General features: G+C 39.3%; 1 protein-coding gene across 3 annotated transcripts in view; it reads left to right on the plus strand.

Moving 5' to 3' along the window:
- usp16 (ubiquitin specific peptidase 16) overlaps positions 1-26,793 on the plus strand; it is a 210,019-nt gene that overhangs the window by 17,733 nt on the left and 165,493 nt on the right. For all 3 annotated transcript variants that reach the window (XM_039744906.1, XM_039744907.1, XM_039744908.1), the window contains exons 2-3: positions 8,498-8,600; positions 18,868-19,046. In XM_039744906.1, the coding sequence (XP_039600840.1) occupies positions 8,540-8,600; positions 18,868-19,046 (240 nt within the window). In that variant the 5' untranslated portion in view covers positions 8,498-8,539. The remainder of the gene's footprint in view (positions 1-8,497; positions 8,601-18,867; positions 19,047-26,793) is intronic.

Here is a 26,793-nt window from a genome sequence, read left to right on the forward strand (position 1 = left end):
GATTGTCAGTGTAATTGTTTTGTCACTGTTGTGAGTGTTGAGTGTTGTTGTCATATATATATATATATATATATATATATAGATATATATATATATATACACACACACACATAAACATATATATATATACATATCTATACATATACACATATATACATACATATATATATCTACATATATACACACACATATATACACACACATACATACATACACACACATATATACACAGAAATACATATATAAATATATATACATACATACACACACACATATATAAACATATATATATATACATATACATACATATCTACATATATACACACACAGCTATTTCGTATCAGTGCAATACGCTGTTTGTTAAAACGTTGACTCCGCTCTTACGCAATAACAAATCAAATCATTCAGTTGTCTTTGCTCATATGTCATTTTAGAGCTGAACGCCTGGCATCTTTTTTGGCCACAAGTTCGCTTCTGTTTGGTGTGAGGTTCTGTGTTGTGGAGATTCTCAGGATGGATTGCAGGTGCTCATCAGTGAGGCGACTCCTGTGTGCTGTTTTGTTAGTCTTTATCACTGAGAAGAGCTTCTCACACAGATATGTGCTACCAAACATGCACAAGGTTCGAGCCGCATGTAGACGGACTTTTTTTGTTCTTTAAAGTCACCAAAGCGCCGTGCAAACTCAATGCGCAATAACTCTAGTAAGCGGTAAGTGTTGGCAAGGCAGCTGAAGCGCTGCATTATGGGATCTGTAGTTTATTGTGTTACCAGCGCTTCATATACCCGGCTTTAATAACAATAATACAGTATATAAAATGATCTCGGGCGGATATAATTACACGCCGGGCGGATGTGGCCCGCCCTTGAGTTTGACACATATGGACTAAATAGAACTTGAAAAGATATATTTTTCAAATGTGATCGCGCAATTCAGATAGAGTTGACGCACTACAGCCTGCATGCCTCAATGAGTCATCCTCCCTCGCTCTTACTTTTTTACAGTTCATCTAATGAATACACTGAGTATGGCTTTACCAAAACAATCATTGATGGCGAATAAAGTATCCATTATTCGAGTATGTAGAGCGGGATATATATATATACATATATATATACCCGCGTATCGCAGCGGAGAAATAGTGTGTTAAAAAAGGTAGAAAAAGAAAAGGGAACATTTTAAAAATAACGTAACATGACTTTCAATATACAGTATTTGTTTTGTGAGTGTTACTGAGTGTTGCTGTCATCAAGGATTTGATTATCATTATTTCTTTCAATCAGGTTCGTATTTGTAGGATGTGTTGTGTTCAAGTTACATTCCGTGTTTGTCAATCGCTGTAAAGATGACAGGTTTCATTCATCGATTCGCTTCTTACTGCATCAATAAACAGCTCGTCTTCTTCTTTATCTGAGACCTGACACACTGCATGCACGGGTTTTTTTACACTGTCTTCCTTTAGCGGAACATTGACTTTTTCCACCGTGTGCTTTGTTTCCACAGTAGCTGCATTTATGAATATGCTTATCAGACGCTTCATATTTTTGCTGCCTTTTCAATTGTGTAATTCGGTTTTGTTCAGCTTTTTTGGAACTGTTGCTTTTATCTGTGCACTCGTCCAGTTCACGTGAGCCACTCGGTGTACTTGCATCGAAGGTTCCCAGCTGTGCTGGTGCCATCTCGTGCTATGTCCATAGCTTTATTTAATGTTACCTTAGTCCTGGCACTTAAAACTTTCTCTCGCAGTTTCGCTGAGTTTGTGCCAAACACCACGCTGACCATCTCATCTTCCTCTGCATAAGCACAGTCCTTAACCCGTGAATATTTAGTGGGAGTTTGCTATTGGATTGCTGCTGATGGACGGCCTTATATGGGCAGGCACTAAATTACAAACGCCAGCGGCAGCCTGTCTATGAACTTAATTTAAAGTGTAGGTTTACATCGTGCTTTGTTTCCGAAGTAGCAGAACTCATCAATATGTTTGTATATGTCACTCGCTCGCTTCTTATTGTTTCGCTGCCTTCTCAATTATATGTTTTCTTCAGCGCTTTTTTGAGGTCTTCCTGATTTTCTATGTGCTGCGTGATTACGTGGGAGGCGTGATGATGTCACACGAAACTCCGCCCGGCGGCGTTGAAGCTCATCTCCATTACAGTAAATGGAGAAAAACTGCTTCCAGTTATGACCATTACGCGTAGAATTTCGATATAAAACCTGCCCAACTTTTGTAAGGAAGCTGTAAGGAATGAACCTGCCAAATTTCAGCCTTCCACCCACACGGGAAGTTGGAGAATTAGTGATGAGTCAGTGAGTGAGTCAGTGAGTGAGCGAGTGAGTGAGTGAGTGAGGGCTTTGCCTTTTATTAGTATAGATTATTGTTATTAAAGCCCGGGTATATGAAGCGCTGGTAACACAATAAACTACAGATCCCATAATGCAGCGCTTCAGCTGCCTTGCCAACACTTACCACGCTAATCAAGTCTACCTTTGATGCTGCAAGTTATTGCGAAGCTAGAGTTATTAGCACTGAGTTTGCACGGCGCTTTGGTGACTTTAAAGAACAAAAAGTCTGTCTACATGCGCTCAACCTTGTGCATGTTTGGTAGCACATATCTGTGTGAGAAGCTCTTCTCAGTAATAAAGACTAACAAAACAGCACACAGGAGTCGCCTCACTGATGAGCACCTGCAATCCATCCTGAGAATCTCCACAACACAGAACCTCACACCAAACAGAAACGAACTTGTGGCCAAAAAAAGATGCCAGGCGTTCAGCTCTAAAATGACATATGAGCAAAGACAACTGAATGATTTGATTTGTTATTGCACGTAAGAGCGGAGTCAACTGCTTTAACAAACAGCGTATTGCACTGATACGAAATAGCTGTGTGTGTATATATGTAGATATGTATGTATATGTATATATATGCTTATATATGTGTGTGTATATATGTAGATATATATATGTATGTATATATGTGTATATGTATAGATATGTATATATATATATGTTTATGTGTGTGTGTGTAAATATATATATATATATATATATATATATATATATATATATATATATATATATATATATATGACAACAACACTCACAACAGTGACAAAACAATTACATTGACAATCAGGTTACGTTATTTTCAAAATGTTTCCTTTTCTTTTCATTGCTTCTTTAACACACTACTTCTCCGCTGCGAAGCGCGGGTATTTTGCTATACTATATAAAAGAAAAAGGCAACTTTCCTTTCTTTACACCTTTTTTCCTTTTATCCCAAACCAAAGCCTTTCTCTTAACACTGCAGAGGACACAAAACTAATTTTCTTTAAATGCCGGTAAGGCACATTACCAGAGGCACAAATTTGAATGTTCACATAGAAAATGTAATTTCAATGTACCTGTACTTCTTAAAACGTTAATGTTTTACTGTTTAATAACTTATAGACTATAATTTATTATTTTTCCCTTGCACTCAGTGACCAAACCTATACACACGCATATAGACACATACAAACATACACACAAGTATATGTATGTGTATATATATATACACACACACACACACACACACACATACATACATACATACATACATACATACACACATGTATATAATTTGTGTGTGTGTATGTATGTATGTGTGTGTATATATGATGTAGATAGGTATGTATGTGCGAGTGTGTGTATATGTAGATATGTATATAGATATGTAGATATGAAGATATATATATATTTATATGTGTATATATATATATGTATATATATGTATATATATATATGTGTGTGTGTGTGTGTGTGTGTGTATATATATGACAGCAGCAATCCAAGCTGTGAGAAAACAGTAAAAGGAGGCGTGTCAGACGTCAGTAGTACATTTTCTGATGCAGCTACCGAAAACAACTTCGTGACGCTGCCGCCAAATACACAAAACAATTACTTTGACAATCATGTTACATTATTTTTAAAATGTTTCCTTTTCTTTCTCTTTTCTTCTTTAACACACTACTTCTCCGCTGCTAAGCTCGGGTATATATATATATATATATAGATAGATAGAGAAATATATATATAGATAGATATGAGAACAACACTCATATCAATGACAAAACAATTACATTAACAACCATGTTACGTTAGTTTTAAAATTTTTCCTTTTCTTTTTGTACCTTCTTTAACACACTACTTTCCTCCAAGCTGGTATTCTGCTATATATATATAGATAGATAGAGATATATAGAGATAGATAGATAGATAGAGATATATATATACATAGATAGATAGAGGTATATATATATAGATAGATAGAGATATATATATAGATATATACATATATATATAGATAGATATGAGAACAACATAGATAGATAGATAGATAGATATGAGAACAACACTCATATCAATGACAAAACAATTACATTAACAATCATGTTACGTTATTTTTGAAATTTTTCCTTTTCTTTTTCGTACCTTCTTTAAAACACTACTTCTCCGCTGTGAAGCGCGGGTATTCTGCTAGTGTCAAATATAACATCACAATAGGCAATGAAAAGCTAAAAATCAGTTTCTTTTTTAATATTTCACATTTTGCGTGTGATTTTGCAATTGCAAATCTTAGTAAAAACAGATATTTGGGTTTGGTTGTTTTTTGGGATGAGGGAGTGTAGAAATAAAGAATTCAAGAAACGTGGATTGATCATTAACACTAGAATTACCAGAGCCTACGAAAAACACGTAGATCCGTCCCATCTTAAATCGCTACTTAAAACTGTTCTCACCTCTCCACTAGCGTCTTTTGTCATCTAAATGTGGTGATTTTTTTTCTTTGTCTACTCCATATCTCATTTTTCTGTATATCTTGCCACGTTGTCTCTGTTTTTCCTGTGCTGGGCAGCTGCCCTTCTCCACTTGCCTCCAGCCCCAACTTGCTGTTCTGCTTGCAGCATTCATTTTAACGAACTGAACACCCCATTTCTCCATGCAGTAACAGCTGAGGCAAAGAAAGGATGTGCTGTCTAAGAATACCTCACTCACTACAGCTTTATTATCGACAAAAAAGTGTTAGCGAATATTCTTTTTTATTAACATCACAGTTGTTATTAAATCAGTCAAAGCCTTTTTGAGATTTTTCAGGGTTGGTTCTGAAATACTGATATATTGAAGTATCTTTTTCTAATGGATAACAGTAGCCCCAGATGGACCATCCTACCAAATTTCAGAATTGTAACTTGACGGAAAATAGTGTTTTTGTTGATGAGTGCCTGAGTCAACTTTGCATTAAATATGTATAAATTGTGAATGATAAAAACGTGAGATACTTTGTGATACCCATTTCTGGGCTTCATCAGCGGGAAACAAGTACATTTCTAAAAATGAGCAAAATAATTTCCATAAAAGAATCCTTATAAATATTCAAACTCATTTTTGGGAGTAAAGGTACTGCCATTATTTTGCATGTTTCAATTTGATATTCTGATTTATTTTATCATATTCTATTTGCTCAAATGTAAGAATTGTACAGGATATGTATGAGGGAAGTGTGCCGGTGATGAGGTCTGCGGTAGGGGTAACGGATGCATTCAAGGTGGAGGTGGGATTACATCAGGGATTGGCTCTGAGCCCTTTCTTATTTGCAATGGTGATGGACAGGCTGACAGATGAGTTTAGACAGGAGTACCCATGGGCTATGATGTTTGCAGATGACTTTGTGATCTGTAGTGATAGTAGGGAGCTGGTTGAGGAGACCCTGTAGAGGTGGAGATATGCTCTAGAGAGGAGAGGAATGAAGGTCAGTAGGAACAAGACAGAATACATGTGTGTTAATGAGAGGGAGGTCAGTGGAATGGTGAGGATGCAAGGAGTAGAGCTGGCGAAGATGGATGAGTTTAAATACTTGAGAACAACAGTACAGAGTAATGGAGATTATGGAAGAGAGGTGAAAAAGAGAATGCATTCAGGGTGGAATGGGTGGAGAAGAATGTCAGGAGTGATTTGTGACAGACGGATATCAGCAAGAGTAAAAGGGAAGATCTACAGGACGGTAGTGAGACCAGCTATGTTATATGGGATGGAGACCGTGGCAGTAACCAGAAGAAGGAGACAGAGCTGGAGGTAGCAGAGTTAAAGATGCTAAGATTTGCATTGGGTGTGACGAGGATGAATAGAATTAGAAATGGGTACATTAGAGGGTCAGCTCAAGTTGGACGGTTGGGAGGCAAAGTCAGAGAAGCGAGATTGCGTTGGTTTGGACATGTGAGAAGGAGAGATGCTGAGTATAATGGGAGAAGGATGCTAAGGATAGAGCTGCCAGGGAAGGAGGAAGGCCTAAGCAAAGGTTTATGGATGTGGTGAGAGAGGACATGCAGGTGATGGGTGTAACAGAACAAGATGCAGAGGACAAAAAGATATGGAAGAAGATGATCTGCTGTGGCGACCCCTAACGGGAGTAGCCAAAAGAAGAAGAAGATTCTATTCGCTCGAAAACATATATTCTTTTGTGTGTTTTATTGTTCTTTGAAATTACAGTTAGAAGGTAGTTTTTTGTTAATAGAATTGGTTTGAAATGGTTAATGAACTAATGGCATCTAACTCGATATTAAACTATAAAAACATGTTTCTATTGTCTTTCTATATTGTAGATTTCACCTATCGCTGATGGGTCTGCAATGTAACTTCTGTGATAGGCGGGGAATCACTGTACTATGTCATGATAGGCCATCTTACTTATTTCCTGCTGTTTATTATTGTAACTACATTTTTAAACAGTTAGTTTTTTTTCAAAGGCATGCCCTTGTTTCATATCTTTTTTTCTGTTATTTTTCAGGACAGGGAAACTTTTTATGTTTAGTGGTGGGAAATGGGGACTGTTTCTCTCTGATAGACAAATTAAAATATAATGCTTATCATTTGAATGAAACACAGCAGAAAGCAGACAAAAAGTTAAATGAGTTTCAGCAGAACCTGTGTTTGTAGCCATAACAATGGAAGAATCAATGGAAATCTGCCTAAGTAGCTATTCATTTGCTGGTCATTTTGACATTGTTATATTAGTTTTTGACATGTGTATCGTCATAGGAATTATTGTTGTCTGAATCACCAAGTTGTTTTTTTGTTGGTAATCTTTTACTGTTTCTGACATCAGTTTTTGACACATTTATTTATCACAGAAATTATTATGCGACTTAAGAATAAAACTTGTTTAGCTAAATTTTCTTGCTTCAGTGTCAAGTTTCATCCATCCATTATCCAACCCTCTATATCCTAACTACAGGGTCACGGGGGTCTGCTGGAGCCAATCCCAGCCAATACAGGGTGCAAGACAGGAAACAAACCCTGGGTAGGGTGCCAACCCACCGCAGGGCTCACGCACACACCAAGCACACACTAAGGACAATTTACAATCGCCAATGCACCTAACCTGCATATCTTTGGACAGTGGGAGGAAACCGAAGTACCCAGAGGAATCCCATGCAGACATGGGGAGAATATGCAAACTCCATGCAGGGAGGACCCGGGAAGCGAACCCGGATCTCCTAACTGCAAGGCAGCAGCACTACCACATATCACCACTATCACATTAATTTTTCATTTTGTCATTAATTCCTTTTCAGAATTTTAATCAAACCCTTTGAAACCATTAAATAACCGAATGTCCCTAATTTAATGTTTTTTTTTTCCCGTTCCATTAAAATATTAAAAGTAATTTCAAAAACTGTAGTACTGTATAGGAAATTATCATGTTCAAAATAATCCAATTTGAAAAGGATGAAAACATGGAAAATAAGAGTTTTAAAAAATAAACAAATTTATTATTTCTTATCTAAAGTAAAACTTCTGCCAGTGTCTGATCATTGCTTGAATTTATGTGTACAAAAAGCAGAATCAGACTAACTTTTAATGGATGGTTTTGCTCTTAATTACCCAGTGTTCACATGAATAAATTGAGGATGAACTTTGTTTTAAGAATGTTTGAAAAGGTAATTACCATACTAACAGCAATCAATCAATTAATTATATCTTGGAGATTCAAGTTCTGGTTTGTTTACTTATACTGTACTCATCTAATAATACCTCGCCGCACCAGAGAACTGGGTTTAGATCCAGGCCCAGGCACTTTCTGTATGGAATTTGCACTTTCTCTCCATGTGTGCATCTAATTTTCATGGGCACCCAGATTTTTCACCCCATACCACAGACTTATAAGTAAAGATTATTATCAAATATCAACTATTAATGTGTGACAAAATGTGCGTTTATGTGACAGTATGCCTTTTGATGGAATACAGTCTCACTCAGAATTGTTTTCTGACTTTTGCTTTATGATGCCAAAGTAGACTTCAGCACCCAGCGACTCTTTATTGTGAAGAAAGGCTTAAAAAATGAATGGGCTATTTTGCCAAAATACTTATTGCTGTGGTTTACTATGTGATGTTTTTATTTATATTGGCTAATTATTCAAAAATCTTATGTAATATTAATAATTTATTATATTGCAGGTTTTGTAACCATCCATAATCTAGATGTAGTGATAAGCTACAATGGGAAAAAAGAGAGTTAAAGAAAAGCGCTCTGATAAGAACCAGCCATCAGCTATTTCAGGTAAATAATTAGGTGTCCACAGTAACCTTGCAACCTTCAGTAAACTTCATCCCTAAAACAGGAGTGAAAGATAAGTCCTCCTTTATTGCATAGGGAATATATATATATATATATATATATATATATATATATATATATAAACTGCTCAAAAAAATTAAAGGAACACTTTGAAAACACATCAGATCTCAATGGGAGAAAGAAATCTTCCTAGATATCTATACTGATATAGACTGGGTAATGTGTTAGGAACAAAAGGATGCCACATCGTTTGATGGAAATGAAAATGATCAACCTACAGAGCCCTGAATTCAAAGACATCCCAAAAATCAGAGTGAAAAATTATGTGGCAGGCTAGTCCATTTTGCCAAAATTTAATTGCAGCAACTCAAAATTGTATGCAGCACTTTGTATGGCCCCTGTGTTCTTGTATACATGCCTGACAACATCAGTGCATGCTTCTAATGAGATGACAGATGGTGTTGTGGGGGATCTCCTCCCAGATCTGGACCAGGGCATCACTGAGCTCCTGGACAGTCTGAGGTGCAACCTGGTGGCATTGGATGGACCAAAACATAATGTCCCAGAGGTGTTCTATTGGATTTAGGTCAGGAAAGTGTGGTGGCCAGACCTTTCACTTCTGTCACGCGGTCAGGGTGAACCTGCTCTTATCTGTAAAAGCACAGGCACCAGTGGTGCATCTGCCAATTCTGGTATTCTATGGCGAATGCCAATCGAGCTGCATGCTGCTGGGCAGTGAGCTCAGGGCCCATTAGAGGACATGGGGCCCTTGGGTCACCCTCATGAAGTCTTTCTGGTTGTTTGGTCAGAGACATTCACACCAGTGGCCTGCTGGAGGTCATTTTGTAGGGCTCTGGCAGTGCTCATCCTGTTCCTCCTGCCCAAAGGAGCAGATACTGGTCCTGTCGATGGGTTATGGACCTTCTATGGCCCTCTCCAGCTCTCCTAGAGTAACTGCTTGTCTCCTAGAATCTCCTCCATGCCCTTGAGACTGTGCAGGGAGACACAGCAAACCTTCTGGCAATGACACGTATTGATGTGCCATCCTGGAGAAGTTGGACTACCTGTGCAACCTATGTAGGGTCCAGGTATCGCCTCATGCTACCAGTAGTGACACTGACTGTAGCCAAATGCAAAACTAGTGAAGAAACAGTCAGAAAAGATGAGGAGGGAAAAATGTCAGTGGCCTCCACCTGTTAAACCATTCCTGTTTTGGGGTCATCTCATTGCTGCCCTCTAGTGCATCTGTTGTTAATTTATTAACACCACAGCAGCTGAAACTTGTATTGTGTTGAAACTAAATAATAAACAAATAAATGGTAATAACTATAAAACAAATATTGAAGAGTTTGTAATTAAGAGACCATTTTTAATGCTTCCATAAGTTTCCTCTGTATTATTTATCAGTACAAGCAGTATTCATTGTGTAGTTCTTTTCCTGGTATGGAAAATTTTTCATATCAGGGACTGTTATTTTAACAGCAAGATTGTGTAATTTTATTGTTTTTGGATTTTAGCTTTGTTCATGGGTTTAATTTGTTTTACAGTGCAAGGTTTGAATTTCTGATTCATACTCGTAGCTCCTTATCAAGGTTTGCTTGGAGTGAGATAAGTGAGCTTTATCATATGATCAAATAGGTTAGGTTTAATTTATGATTATTTTTTGTAAAAATTATAACAAAATAAAACTCTTAATTCAAGTAAAACCACTATACGCAAATGAAAAAAAAAACCAAAAAGCCATTCAAATAAAAGGGTCACTGTAGTGTGCAGTCTGTTATGCCTCAAGCTGACAATTGTTGCAGGTAGGGATTGGGCTAAATATATCTTGATTTATATATAGATGCATGCTGTGTAGGCAGAAATCTATACTAATGTATAAATAATTATGCATATAGGAACACCTTTTAATATGTCAGAGAATGCAAGAGGGAATGAGAACGCTTGCAGGACCCATATTCATTAGGAAAAGGGAAGATACTTCACTGCACAAAACATTTTCAGCTACTGTCACGCACTGACTTAAGCAAGCAGTTGGGAAAGACTCAAACATTTGATTTTCTATATACCTAGACAGTAAAATTAATTTGTCTAGTATGTGTATACCCAGCAAACTTAATAGATCTTAAGTGGAATCAGCCTTGATTTAAATTGGAATTGATGGTGGAGTTTTATATATTTGTAGTTACTGTATATCATTCCATTTGGGGGTCCTATACATAAAAGTTGTTCCTATAGTGGGTACGGTAATGAACTGTATCAGATGTGCTCCAAACCTTTCTCCCTCTCTCTATAGTGTTACCTATATTTCAAATTTTGTGATTACACTGTATGCTAGTCAAAAATAGGCTCAATAAAGGACCGTCACAGGGGTTTTGGTGCTAAGTCATTTACCACTTTATGATAAATGGAACTATCAGGCCAGATGTTACTATTTAAGTATAATATGAATATGTGTAACAAAATTTTTATTCTGAGTCATTTCAATGATTTTCAACTGTAAAGGAACAGTTTGCTTTTCTTTTTAATATTTTAACACTATATTACTCTAGATGTGCTATACAGTATTTCAGTGTTTTACAAATCTTTCTTGCCCATCACCCCAAAGACTCAAACATACAGAAATTCCTGAATCTTTGAAGCAGTCATGATCATTAAAGTCATATATGAATGTAGTATGTAAAATGTTTTTTAAGAAATTGGTTGGTGAGGTGCAAACATCTCTAGACAGATAGATAGATATTCCCGTGACATCTGGTTCAAGCTACATGCTCAACTCTCAGCTGAAACACCAATTGCAGCATTCACAAAATGAGCTACAGGAAACAATGCTCTGTGGACGTTTGCAGTTGCCATGAAATGAGACTGGCAAGGAGTTGAAGAACACAGCTGGGCTTCATTTAAAAAGGCAAAATCTCACTATTTTTCTGAAAATGAGTGGATATGTTGTTTTACAGTATGTATACATTCTCAAGATTTGGTACAATACTTAAGAAAATTTTTCGCTTCAAAGTCAATGTCTGCTAGATAGATAGATACTTTATTAATCCCAAGGGGAAATTCACATACTCCCGCAGCAGCATACTGATAAAAAACAATATTAAATTAATAAATGATAAAAATGCAGGTATAACAGACAATAACTTTGTATAATGTTAAAGTTTACCCCCCTGGGTGGAATTTAACAGTCACACAGTGTGGGGGAAGAACAATCTCCTCAGTCTGTCAGTGGAGCAGGACAGTGACAGCAGTCTGTCTCTGTCGCTGAACCTGCTCCTCTGCCTGGAGATGGTACTGTTCAGTGGATGCAGTGGATTCTCCATGATTGACAGGAGCCTCCTCACCGCCCGTCGCTCTACCATGGATGTCAAACTGTCCAGCTCCGTGCCTACAATAGAGCCTACCTTCCTCACCAGTTTGTCCAGGCGTGAGGCGTCCCTCTTCTTTATGCTGCCTCTCCAGCACACCACCGCATAGAAGAGGGTGCTCACCACAACCGTCAGATAGAACATCTACAGTATCTTATTGCAGATGTTGAAAGACGCCAGCCTTCTAAGGATGTATAGTCAGCTCTGTCCTCTCTTGCACAGAGCATCAGTATTGGCAGTCCAGTCCAATTTATCATCCAGCTGCACTCCCAGGTATTTATAGGTCTGCACACGGTCACCTCTGATGCTCACGGGGTCCATGAGGGGCCTGGGCTTCCTAAAATCCACCACCAGCTCCTTGGTTTTGCTGGTGTTCAGTTGTAGGTGGTTTGAGTTGCACCATTTAACAAAGTCCTTGATTAGGTTCCTATACTCCTCCTCCTGCCCACCCCTGATTCAGGCTACGATAGCAGTGTCATCAGCGAACTTTTGCACGTGACAGGACTCCCGAGTTGTATTGGAAGTCCGATGTATATAGGCTGAACAGGATCTGAGTATGTACTGTCTCCTGCGGCGCTCCTGTGTTGCTGACCACAATGTCAGACCTGCAGTTCCAGAGACGCACATACTGAGGTCTGTCTGTAAGATAGTCAGCGAGCCATGCCACAAGGTATAAATCTACTCCCATTTCTGTCAGCTTGTCCCTAAGGAGCAGAGGTTGGATGGTGTTGAAGTCGCTAAAGTCCAGAAACATAATTCTTACAGCACCACTGCTTCTGTCCAAGTGGGAGAGGGATTGGTGTAGCATACAGATGATGGCATCCTCCGCTCCCACCTTCTCCTGGTATGTGAACTGCAGAGGGTCAAGGGCGTGGTGGACCTGTGGCCTCAGGTGGTGAAGCAGCAGCCACTCCATGGTCTTCATCACATGTGACGTCAGATGACAGGACAGAAGTCATTCAGCTGAACAGGATGTGATACCTTTGGGACTGGGGTGATGCAAGGTGTTTTCCAAAGCCTCGGGACTCTCCCCTGTTCCATGCTCAGGTTGAAAATGCGCTGTAGAGAGCTACCCAGCTCCAACGCACAGATCTTCAGCAGTCATGGCGATACTCCATCTGGACCCACTGCTTTGCTGGCACGAAGTCTCCTCAGCTCTCTGCTCACCTGGGCTACTGTAATTGTTGGTGGGAATGTCTCTTCTATGCTAGTATCAGCAGAAGGATGGGTGGAGGGTGCAGTACTCCGAGGTGAGAGTGGGTTAGGGTGGTAATACCTGTTAAACAAGTTGTTCATCTGGTTTGCTTTCTCCACATCTCTCTCGATGGTGGCACCCCGCTTCGAGCTGCAGCCAGTGATGATCTTCATCCCATCCCACACTTCTTTTATGCTGTTAATCTGCAGCTTCTGCTCCAGCTTTCTCCTGTACTGCTCCTTCGCCGCCCTGAGCTGGACTTAGAGGTTCCTTCTGCACGAGCTTGAGCTCATGCTGATCACCGCCTTTAAAAGCCCTTTTCTTCTGGTTCATAAGGCCCATGATGTCACTTGTAATCCATGGCTTGTTGTTAGCATAGCAGCATACTGTTCTTACTGGAACTACAATGTCAATAAAGAAGTTGATGTAGTCAGTAGTGCAGTCAACAACCTCCTCAGTGTTCTCACTATGTGACCCCTGCAGGATATCCCAGTCCGCAGTTCCAAAGCAGTCTCTCAGAGCCTGCTCTGCCTCAGGGTACCACTTCCTGAATGAGCGTGTGGTTGTAGTTAGCTCCCTCACCCTTGGTTTGTAGTGGGGCTGACGCAGAACCAGGTTATGATTTGCTTTCCCAAGCGCAGGCAGCGGGGTGTCGCTGTATGCGTCTTTAACATTTGCATACAGTAGGTTAATAGTCCTATTTCCCCAGGTGTTACAATCTACATACTGGAAAAAGGCAGGTAATGTTTTATCCAGTGTCACATGGTTAAAATCTCCGGTGATTAGCACAGGCGCTTCGGGATGCTATGTTTGTAGTTTAGGAACAGCGGAATGGATGATGTCACCTGCTATCTCCATGTCCACCAGAGGAGGGATGTAAACAATAACAACAATGGCGTGTTCAAACTCTCTGGGCAAGTAATAGGGGCGCAGACTTATGGCCAACAGTTAGATGTTCCTGCAGCAAGTGGAGAGTTTGACGTTTACATGTCCAGAGTTGCACCACCTTGTATTCACATAGAGAGCGAGTCCTCCTCCTTTCCGCTTCCTGCACATATTTGCATCTCTATCACAGCGCATCACTTTTTCCACATTTTGTTATGTTACAGCCTTATTCCAAAATTGATTAAATTCATTTTTTTCCTCAGAATTCTACACACAACACCCCATAATGACAATGTGAAAAAAGGTTACTTGAGATTTTTGCAAATTTATTAAAAATAAAAAAATTGAGAAAGCACATGTACATAAGTATTCACAGCCTTTGCTGTGAAGCTCAAAATCGAGCTGAGGTGCATCCTGTTTCCCCTGATCATCCTTGATATGTTTCTGCAGCTTAATTGGAGTCCACCTGTGGTAAATTCAGTTGATTGGACATGATTTGGAAAGGCACACACCTGTCTATATAAGGTCTCACAGTTGACAGTTCATGTCAGAGCACAAACCAAGTATGAAGTCAAAGGAATTGTCTGTAGACCTCCGAGACAGGATTGTCTCAAGGCACAGATCTGGGGAAGGTTACAGAAAAATTTCTGCTGCTTTGAAGGTCCCAATGAGCACAGTGGCCTCCATCATCCGTAAGTGGAAGAAGTTCGAAATCACCAGGACTCTTCCTAGAGCTGACCGGCCATCTAAACTGAGCGATCGGGGGAGAAGGGCCTTAGTCAGGGAGGTGACCAAGAACCCGATGGTCACTCTGTCAGAGGTCCTCTGTGGAGAGAGGAGAACCTTCCAGAAGGACAACCATCTCTGCAGCAATCCACCAATCAGGCCTATATGGTAGAGTGGCCAGACGTAAGCCACTCCTTAGTAAAAGGCACATGGCAGCCCGCCTGGAGTTTGCCAAAAGGCACCTGAAGGACTCTCAGACCATGAGAAACAAAATTCTCCGGTCTGATGAGACAAAGATTAAACTCTTTGGTGTTAATGCCAGGCGTCACGTTTGGAGGAAACCAGGCGCCGCTCACCACCAGGCCAATACCATCCTTACAGTGAAACATGGTGGTCGCAGCATCATGCTGTAGGGATGTTTTTCAGCGGCAGGAACTGGGAGACTAGTCAGGATAAAGGGAAAGATGACTGCAGCAATGTACAGAGACATCTTGGATGAAAACCTGTTCCAGAGCGCTCTTGACCTCAGACTGGGGCTTACGGTTCATCTTTCAGCAGGACAACGACCCTAAGCACACAGCCAAGATATCAAAGGAGTGGCTTCAGGACAACTCTGTGAATGTCCTTGAGTGGCCCAGCCAGAGCCCAGACTTGAATCTGATTGAACATCTCTGGAGAGATCTTAAAATGGCTGTGCACCGACACTTCCCATCCAACCTGATGGAGCTTGAGAGGTGCTGCAAAGAGGAATGGGCGAAACTGGCCAAGGATAGGTGTGCCACGCTTGTGACATCATATTCAAAAAGACTTGAAGCTGTAATTGATGTCAAAGGTGCATTGACAAAGTATTGAGCAAAGGCTGTTAATACTTATGTACATGTGATTTCTCAGTTGTTTTATTTTTAATAAATTTGCAAAAACCTCAAGTAAACTTTTTTCACGCTGTCATTATGGGGTGTTGTGTGTAGAATTCTGAGGAAAATGAATTTAATCCATTTTGGAATAAGGCTGTAACGTAACAAAATGTGGAAAAAGTGATGCGCTGTGAATACTTTCCGAATACACTGTGTGTGTGTGTGTATATATATATATATATATATATATATATATATATATATATATATATATATGTATATATATATATATGCATTTTTAAAGCAGTTCAGGTGCTGCATCAAATTGAGGCAAAAGCAGCTCAGCTCCTGTTAGGACAAAGTGCTTGGTTGCATATGTGTTCTCTGCAACAGTGCCTACAAAATGGGTAGAAATTAGACCAAAATGAAAAAAATATTGGTTTCATATGATGTTTTTTAGATAGTAAATGAATGTTTTAGTATTTATAATTCTCTTCAGATAGATTTCCAGTGTGAGCACTTCCATTTATAGTGGAAAGTGCTTTGATACTAGTACGTAATGTTTGGCTCAGCCTAAAATCATTCATGTCTGGGCAGAATCTACTACAGTGGTATTATGCATATCACAGATAATTTTTAATCTATATAGCTGCATTTATCTGTTAAATATTATGTATCTCACTTTGCTTTCTCAAATACTTCTAATGGAGGGGATCATGAAAGGCAGCAGGCCAAGCAGGTCAGTCCAGACTTCCCTGTCCCCAGCTGTAGGTTCTTACACTTCCTGGGGAATTCTCAAGAGTTTCCAAGCTAGCCAAGAATTACAGTCAAACCAGCATGTTCTGGGTCTGTGCTCAGCGGGACATGCCGGGTGCTGCTGGGGGTGGGGGGGGGGCGTCCTTATGACATTGCTCAAACAGTGGAGGAATAACTATTCTGAGACTCTTCTGAAGTGCTGAGCTTCTCACTCTGTTACTGAGAGTCAGCCCAGCCACCCCATGAAGAACGGTTAATTCTGCTGCTTGTACTTGCAATCTCAATCTTTTGGTCATTACCCACAGTTTATGACTTTAGGTGTGGACAGAGATGTAGATTGACCAGTAAACCAAGAGTTTTGTCTTTAGACTCAGCTCTCGCTTTACCACCATGAACCATTACAGCTGCTTCCACTCCAGCCTACTTGTGTATCATGCACTCCCTTTTTCTGCCACTTGTGAACAACACAGACTCCTTGCTCAATCTCTCGAGAGCCCCGATCAGAACCTCTATTAACTCTGCAAAGATCACAGTATTGTCAGCAAAGTTAAAATCAGTGAATCTTTCTTCACCAAAATGTGCCCCACAGCCGCTGGACCCCATAACCTTGCCCAACATCCGGTCCATGCAAGCATTGAACAGAGTAGGAACAAGAACACACCCCTGATTAAGCTCAGAATCAACTGTGAAAAACACAGAAGTTCTGCCTCCACAGTTTATAACACTCACAGTACCAGTGTACTGGCCAGCCATGATTTCCAGAAACTTTGTGGAGATCCTGCAAAGTCTCTAACGGAGCAGCTCAATCAACTGAGTTGAATGTTTTATTAAAATCGACAAAGGCTGCAAAGAAACTGCCAATATTTGTGTTTGCACTCTGAGTGTCTGGGCTTACAAGTGTCCTTAATAAAAAGCAAGATCCAGGCCTTTAATGACCTCTTTGGAAGAGCCATCAGCAGTTTGTCTGTCTGTGGAGAGAGTGTCAACCTTGTTGAGAGGTTTACTTACTTCAGCAGCGACATTAATGTCTCTGGTGACTCTTCCAATGATTTCAGTAGATGGATTGGGAAAGGATGGGGGTGGTGTTCATGAGTTTGCTGAAAAGGCGTGTGTGGTTCTCCCAATATCTTTGCAAAAGGATGAAAGTCCAAGTCTTTAGGGTCCTGGTGTTTCCTTTCTTGCTACATGGTTGCGAGACATGGATGCTATCCAGTGACCTGAGACAAAGACTGGACTCCTTTGGAACTGTGTCTCTTCAAAGAATCCTTAGGTGCTACTGGTTTGACTTTGTGTCAAATGAGCGGTTGTTCATGGAGTCCAGAATGAGGCACATTATCTGCATTGCCAGGGAGCGTCAGTTAGGGCACTACAGCCTTGTGGCGTGATTCCCGAGGGTGATCCGGCTCCCAGGATCCTCACTGTTGAGGAGCCGAGCGACTAGACCAGGCCAAGAGGACACCCACGTAACACCTGGCTGCAGAAGACAGATGCTCATTTCCGGAGGGTGGGACTGGACTGTGTGTCTGCCTTGGGGGTTGCCAACTAGGATCCCGAGCTGTTTTGTTGTGTGGTGGGTGTGGCATTGCGCTGTACTAGTGCATGCTCCACAGCCTGACCTGACCGGACCTTGTTAACAAGATCCTAAAACTCCTCCACTAAGGGCAGTTGATTCACCTCTCACCTGAAAAGAATACTGCACTCTTCTCTGTGAGAGAACTTTGATTGCAGACATGGAGGTGCTGATCCTCATTCCAGCCTCTTCACACTAGCAGCAGATTGCTTCAGTTTGTGCTGAAGGCCACATTTAAATGTGGCAAAGGGGACAATATCATCTGCATAAAGCAACAATGTTATCCCTAGCCTCCTCAACTCAACATCATCACATCCGCCTTAATATCCTGTCCACGATAAACACAAACAGGATTGGCGACGTGGCACAACCTTGACAAAGCCTGACACCTACAATAAACGAATTCAACTTGACGGTATGTATTCACAACTTTATTCACAACTCTCACTGCATTCATATAGGTAACAAATAGCAATTATGATCAGCTCTGTTACCCCATATTCCTGTAGCACCTCCCACAACACATGCCAAGGTTCACAGTCATATGATTTTTTTTGGACAAAACACATATAGATTGGGTTATCATATTCTTTAAGCACCCTCCAGCAACCGTGCCAGGGAGAAGAGTCGGTCTATTGTTCCATGGCCTGGACGAAATCCACATTGTATCTTGGGCTCAACAATCGAACGGGTTCCTCTATCCATATATATTTTTTGTATTTTGAAAGTCTCTTGGGAACTCCTGCCTGGACTCAGCCACTAATGTGTTTCTTTTTTTCCCACTTACATTATGTTATTACAGTGGATCTGTTAAAAGAAAAAAAAATCATCACAGTCATCATAGGTGTTGACCATGACATGATTTTAGATCACTTAAGCTTATTTGCTTTTTCAGGTTCTCCCTGTAAACACTGCCACAAGTCTACTGATCAGAATCTACTTAAAAAGAAACTACAAGATGGCCAGTTCCTCACTTGCCAGGATTGTGAAGAAAGTGTGAATAAAAATACAAAAGATGTAAAAGAATGCCCTGAAAGCAGTGGAATTTGGATTTGTCTCCGATGTGGTCATCGGGTAAATATCTACATTATTTGAGTTTATAGTTACTAGCACTTCATTTTGAAATGCAACATTTGATTCAGACTGTTCTGAAAAAATATGACTCCTTCATTTAAGAATTAGAAGGCATTACTCTGGATTGTTTCTTGCAAGGTTACTTCATGGTAAATCCATATGCTGTCTTAAATATGAAAAAAAAACAATCAGGTCATCCTAGCTGTTCATCTGAATACAACAGGCTTGCGTGTACAGTTATTCTTTTTCAACTCACAGAGATGATATAGATCTTAGATTTTACAGTTATATTTATAGATCTTAGATTTTACAGTTATCTTCTTTGTTGCCCAGTGTGTCTTTCATAGAGGAAAAGGTGGGAATAAGAATGATTAGGAACTTTACTCTTGCCTTTCTGTCCCTCTTTTTTAGTGTAGCAATGGACATTGTTCTGCTCTTTGATAATTCAGTACAGTGTGTAAGATAGGAATAGTATCTGGCAGCCCAACACAATTTTTGAATCATATGCACTAGAGTAGTTTTGCCAGTATTATAAAACTGCTATACTTTAAAACAACAATTGAATGTTTATTATATTTGTTGAATGGGAGACTGTCACTGACAACATGTTAAGACTGTGATCAAAATGAAACCCAGATACAAATATTATAATATTTTATTAATCGTGACAAAAAAGTCATTTCAGCTCAACAAACTCATTCATGCTATTCATGTAGGTTGTCCAAAATAAGTCAAGAATTGAAGGTCCCTAAAGCTCTGCTATACACCACACAACATTATGTATTCCTTGTGTCTATGTGTTTCCTGCAGAGGCATTAGCTCTCTTGGAAATGTGTTCTTTTAATATTGTGGCTTATTAAATAATTAAACAATATCATAATATACCAGAAAAGGCAATATCCCTCCCATAGTGATTACGGTACAAGAATCACATGAGACAAAATATCTTTTTAGCTTACATTTACTGGCGTTTTACGCGTTACAGGGGGAGGCATATGGACAGACTTTATCCAGGTGGGAATCTGGATCAACACAGTCAGCCATTTTTTCCGTCCCTACGCTGGGAGGGTTTCCAACACCTATGTTGGCACAGCCTCGAAGGGTCTGGCCACTGTCCAGACCTTTTATATGGTTCTTGCTTCATTTGCTGGTCTTCTCGTTTCCAAACAAGGGCTGAATTCCTCTCCCACAAAATACAGAAATATCATAGTGCTTACATGTCGATTCTCATTCTCCCAAGAAGGAAAGAAGGTTTGTGCTGATAGAGGACAGAAATCCCCTAACCTGTGTTTAAGCTGACTACACAAGCCTCCAGTTGTCTTTGGCTATCTAATCCAATGCTTGGTCAGCAATTCTAACTGCTGAGCCTCTGTGTGCCACAGTTAACATGCACATGTGAATAAAACTCATAACAGTATTGTCCAGATACAGTGACATAAAGAAAAATGTAGTATTACAAGCCACCCTTTGTCACTGGATCTGTGACAAAACAATATTTGAAAGTCATATCCACAAAACAAAAGGTACTTGATCCCCCATCACAGTGTCAATATTTCAAGTCATTTGCGGACATGTGAGATGTAGTATCACTATAGCTTCTGTACCATTCATCTAAAACCAGCGTAAACATGGACAAACAGTTACATTTAACATGCTGTTATCAAGTAGTGATATCTCATCAATGGTGTTAGTGGAGATTTTGCCCTGTTATTTCTTACATAGTCTGTGTTGTGTCTACATATTACTGAATTCATGCAGTGGGTGTCATAGCATCAGATTATATTACAATCCTATATAGCATCTTGATGGATTACTATTCTTTGGCACTTCTATCATTTCTAGCTTCAATATGTTGCTAGATGTGCCCACCCTTTGATGTCTGATCCCTTTATGAGTTACAATAGTTGTAACATAACTCAGATGCTATTCTAGCTTCATTGCTATGATTATTAATTGTTCTTAACTAGTATTATTGCATAATTGTTCATTCACTATCTGTTATCCTCCCCAACTTCACTATCAGATGTTCTATTCCAAGTTACCAATTTACAAGTTCACATCATTGATAAATCATGCATATCCTCATACCTTTGAGCCCTTCTTATAATAGTTTCAAGTATATTCCTAGACTTGCTATATATATGCCTTGTCCAACTCAGTGGTTTGTTAACAAAGTCTCTTTCTTGGTGGCTTTGCAGATTGGTAACTTTGCAGATCCGTCTGAACAAAGTGTGACTGCTTCAAGGCACTAAAGTTTGTTGTTACTGGAACAGAAAGTAAACAGTCCTTTTATCATTAGGGAGCTCATAAGATGAACACATGGTGACTGTCCCTTTTAGCAGAGGTGCACTTCCCCTAAGCTTGCACTGTATTCAGTGGTCATTCATGGGAGCCTTCAACAGCTGTCACATCACCTCAGTGGCCACAGCCTGTCCCTGCCACAGTCCATAAAACTTGTCTTAGTTCATGGCATCAAATCTGAGTAGCTGGACTTGCAATCTTTCTTTAGTTCTTTACTCCGTTCCCTCTGGAAAGCAAGTGTTTCTTCACCAGCTATTCTCAGGTATGTGCAACAGATTAAAAGTCATTAGCGCAGTACAGTCTCTGTAAATCTTCGTTTGTGTATACACCACCTGTTACTTCATTCATGAAACTTTACCACTGAATGGAGAGGCTTTAACCACTAAATTTAATGGCTAAACTTAATTAAGCTACTTGCGATGCTAAACTAGCGAAGGGTGGAAGGTAGAGCAAATACATAACATAAAGCAATTATTTCCCAATCATATGTATCATACAAATGCAGCATTATAAATGACAATTCTAGACCTGCAGTTCAGTCTCATAAAATAACAGCAAGAAATAGAGTAATACATTTAAACTATGCTAGTGACAATGTTTCTTCACAAAAATTAACACATTGCCTCAGTTATCCAAGTGTCTTAACTTATAACAGGATGTTATATACAATGGTTCTAATGTATAACTGAATAATCCATTTTGCTATGTGCATTATCACTGAGCATTAACCTAATACATTGATGCAATAACAACTCTTCCTAAAATTAATCACTTACAGAGACAAATCAATAAATGTATTTCAATTCTAATACAGTCTGTAATTACTGAAGTGATAATAATAATCATTTGTCATACATCAAAATATGTAAACCCTCTATACTGTTCTTTCAAAGAATGAAATCAGTCTAGTGTTCATTTGTTTGCATTTCATTAAAACATTTAACACTTGCACTAAATCAGCATGCAAGAAAATTATTCTAATAGCTGCTATTCATTAATTTATGATTGATAAATATTCACTATCCTACGATTAGATTATTTCTAATTGCTATGCCCAAACTTGCTATTAAGCTATTTTTTTGCAACTTGTATAAAAACATAGTTTGTTTTCCATCCGTTGGTCACTGGATTTGCTGAATCTGGAGAACAAGAACATCTATAGATTTTAAATGCAACTTTTATGCTTATAACACTTTTCATGAAATTCAGATTTGAAAATTCTTCTCTTTAACTGACCATGTTACAAGCTATTCTGAGATTCGTCGAGGTCAATAAGTCATGGCGTTATTTAAACTCTGCATCTGTTTGCAGGCTTCAAAACACAGACCAGGCACAGATTGTGTTATCAATCACCAGTCATGATCACTATTGATATTCACATGTATTACATTTAACTTTGAATATTCTTATATGGGACGTCTCCCATTTCTACAGTTTAACATTCTTAGTCAGCTGACGAACATAGAAAGACAGACGTACAAATGACATAAACACGCATCTGCCACCCCAGACTCTGAATAAAAATAATTTATTCGTCTTTTATTTTCTTTTCTAGATTCTAAACTCTGCTTCATGTCCAAGTAGAATTACTTAGCTAAAGCAGAAATTCGTTCACTAGAGAACAGACAATCAACCTTCACTCGTTTCAGTCATTTCTACACACAGTATTTGGCAATTGCTTCATTCTTTCACATGTATTCACATACTCACGTTCTCTTTTACAACAATACTTCATTCACAGAATAAAGTTCTCGATTTCTAGCACACGTGCTATAAACTCACTCGAGGTTGTGCTTTTTTGTTTATCTATAGGGTTTCACCATGCAACATACTTAAGCACGTCTTTTCCTTCATGCTTATTATTAATCAAACAACATCTCAGGCCGCAAGCTGATATTACTGAAAATATTAGGAATGCTTCTTACCTCAGTTTCATACGCGCTATTTTCCAGATCATGGAATTTTCGTGGCGAACATCACGACTCAGCGTCAAACGAGGGTAACGTATTACCGTTGGCGATCCGTAAATTCTGCGACAACAAGAAAATCCACGCGAGGAAATCACGCAGCACAATTCCACAACAAGAAAGTGTTCCCAGAAAAAGTTATGCGGTCACAAAGAATATTCTGACTTAACAAGGAAAACATACATGCTTGAACCTTTATCTCATATCACCGGGCAAGTGTGCTAACCACTGCGCCACCATACATTCCCTTAAGAGTTCCCAAAATAATAACCTCCATTCATGCACAATCGGGCACATGCTACATATCCGTGAGAACTTGTCTCCCTTATTATTTAGTATTATTAAAAGAGTATTTTTCCTTTAAACTTGATCAGGGTTTAAAAGAAAAAAATGTTTTGCACGTTTATAAGTTTTAAACAAAAGTGGAGACATTCTTTTTTGATTTGCTTTAAACCAATTGTTCTTATTGTAAGTTTTAACCCCAAATGTATTTATTCTTTTCCACTTTGTTGTTCGAGCTCTTTTGCATTTTAGCTATATGTGTACACCGTTTTACAAATTCTTTTTAAACATTAGCTTATAAAGTATGTTCGTTATTTAAGCTATATTTAAAAGGTAATTAATTATTTCTGTGTGTTTAAACACACGGCAATTTCTTAAAAGTACCAAAATAGGTGGGGGTTTTGCCAAAACCTTTAACCTTTACCCTTGTAGGTAGACTGATAGAAACAGCTGGCGTCTTTTAGACTGCTTGTAACACGTGGACGAAGCTTGTATTTTTGCATCGAGCTGCTTGGATGCCATTAAAGATTTCTACAAATTATTTTAGCGATCGTGATTGAGACGTTATGGATTCTATCGCTGTTGCTTTGATTTCATCTTTAAGTTTTTTCAGCTCCGCTGAATTACCACGCAAACGGCAAGGTGAGTGCAATGCCTGCATGTCTTGTCTGCCTGCCGCAACTAATATACAATAGCGCGCCGTTCTTTATAGCCTTCAATATTGTTTTCTAAAGGCTAGCGATGTAATTTATTGTAAATACGTGTTTCCCAACACGGCATTTACTTTTCTAGGTAGATTTTGGGCTTCGACGCGCCATTAATTAATCTGTGCTGCCCCTGTGAGTGCCGTTTCATTTTACTGGACAGCCAGTCTCGTGCCATCAGTTTCAATCTTGTTGTATTCCATTTATTTTGTCCAATTTTAGTCCCACTTATGCGTTAAACTTAAAAGTCCAACCTTAAAAGTTCACTCTCATACCGTAGGTAGCAGGCGCTTCCACGATTCGCCGACAGATGTCGGGCTTTCTTTCCAGCCTCATGCACTGTGCGAGTTTGACAAGTCCGCCTCTTGTCTTTTGATGGGATAAATTAATCAGGCCAGGCATGTTAAGGCAGTTTTAATTCTCGGCCGGAGTCCATGACCGTCGCGCGCAACCAATCGAAATATATATATCAAATATTATTACCGAGCCTCCCATTCATCAGTGTAAGCATATGTTTAATATATATATAAAATATTATAATTAATATATAATAATATAATTATTAATGTAGCCACAATCCTGCCGACTACGCCATTATGTTTCCTGCAGAGGCATTAGCTCTCTTGGAAATGTGTTCTTTTAATATTGTGGCTTATTAAATAATTAAACAATATCATAATATACCAGAAAAGGCGATATCCCTCCCATAGTGATTACGGTGGGACAAGAATCACATGAGACAAAATATCTTTTAGCTTACATTTACTGACGTTTTACGCAGTTACAGACGGGGAGGCATATGGACAGACTTTATCCAGGTGGGAATCTGGATCAACACAGTCAGTTATGTTTCCTGCAGAGGCATTAGCTCTCTTGGAAATGTGTTCTTTTAATATTGTGGCTTATTAAATAATTAAACAATATCATAATATACCAGAAAAGGCGATATCCCTCCCATAGTGATTACGGGTACAAGAATCACATGAGACAAAATATCTTTTAGCTTACATTTACTGGCGTTTTCGCAGTTACAGACGGGGAGGCATATGGACAGACTTTATCCAGGTGGGAATCTGGATCAACACAGTCAGCCATTTTTTCCGTCCCTACGCTGGGAGGGTTTCCAACACCTATGTTGGCACAGCCTCGAAGGGTCTGGCCACTGTCCAGACCTTTTATATGGTTCTTGCTTCATTTGCTGGTCTTCTCGTTTCCAAACAAGGGCTGAATTCCTCTCCCACAAAATACAGAAATATCATAGTGCTTACATGTCGATTCTCATTCTCCCAAGAAGGAAAGAAGGTTTGTGCTGATAGAGGACAGAAATACCCTAACCTGTGTTTAAGCTGACTACACAAGCCTCCAGTTGTCTTTGGCTATCTAATCCAATGCTTGGTCAGCAATTCTAACTGCTGAGCCTCTGTGTGCCACAGTTAACATGCACATGTAAATAAAACTCATAACAGTATTGTCCAGATACAGTGACATAAAGAAAAATGTAGTATTACACTATGGTTCTTTGGGAAGAAAAGATTCCCCTGGACAGTGTTCACCTCTTCCCTTGTGCTTACTTCTGACCATCTCCCACCTATTGTTACCACTCTGATTTGGAGTCTTCTCCCGCGACACTTAGAGGGGGAATGCTATTTCCCTAAAGTACATCTGGGCAAGAGCTGCCAATTCTTTACTGCAATGCAGGCTGGCCACCCCTGCCTTGATTTCAGTGACTCTAAGCTTGTGTTCTTGATCAGCTGTCTTATGTAAGATTCTGGAAACCAGACTTCGCTGAAGCCAGCTTCCAAAAAGTCCAGTATCATGCAGGAATTGCATCGTACTGGCTTCATAAATACAATTTGTTTGGCTGACAACTAAGCCCTTTTAACGTCAAATATAATTTAATTGTGAATTTACCAAACTAAAGGAAATGTTTAATACATACTGGGCCTCTGTAAGCTTCTGCGTTGACTGTTCAAGTTGCTTTTACTACTAAATGCTTACTGTTTTTTGCTGCTTTCTTACTTTAAGCTGCCTGCTAACAGTGTTTTTTGTTTCTTGGTAGACTTTCCCTTAGGCTTGTCTGTTTTTATAAGAAACTCTCTTTAACGTTTCCTTTTTTTTAACCCAATGCAACTATAAATACTATAACTGTTTAAAAGTCACCTTTTTAAAATGTGCTCTTTTGCCCTGCTTCTAGCATATGTGTTCACAGGCTTGCAATAGTTCTAGCCCAGTTAACTAGTAATATTTTACTTTCTTCTGTACTTGCAAATCCACTCACTTAGTTACTTTTAATAGACACAAAGCTGGTTAATTATTAATTTGCTGCTCTGCCAGCTTCTCCAGGACCGCTTATGTCACCCCCCTCCTATTCTTAAACTTTAAATGGGTAAGAAGCCCAGCTTGCTGGCATGGAATGCCATTTGCGTAGTGGGTCAGTTTTGGTAAGTAGAACTGGTGCTGCAGGATGAACTGAATTCCAGGTTAAGACGCCTG

Source organism: Polypterus senegalus, chromosome 2 (genome assembly GCF_016835505.1).
Source record: "Polypterus senegalus isolate Bchr_013 chromosome 2, ASM1683550v1, whole genome shotgun sequence".
In the NCBI taxonomy this organism is placed as follows: Eukaryota; Metazoa; Chordata; class Cladistia; order Polypteriformes; family Polypteridae; genus Polypterus; species Polypterus senegalus.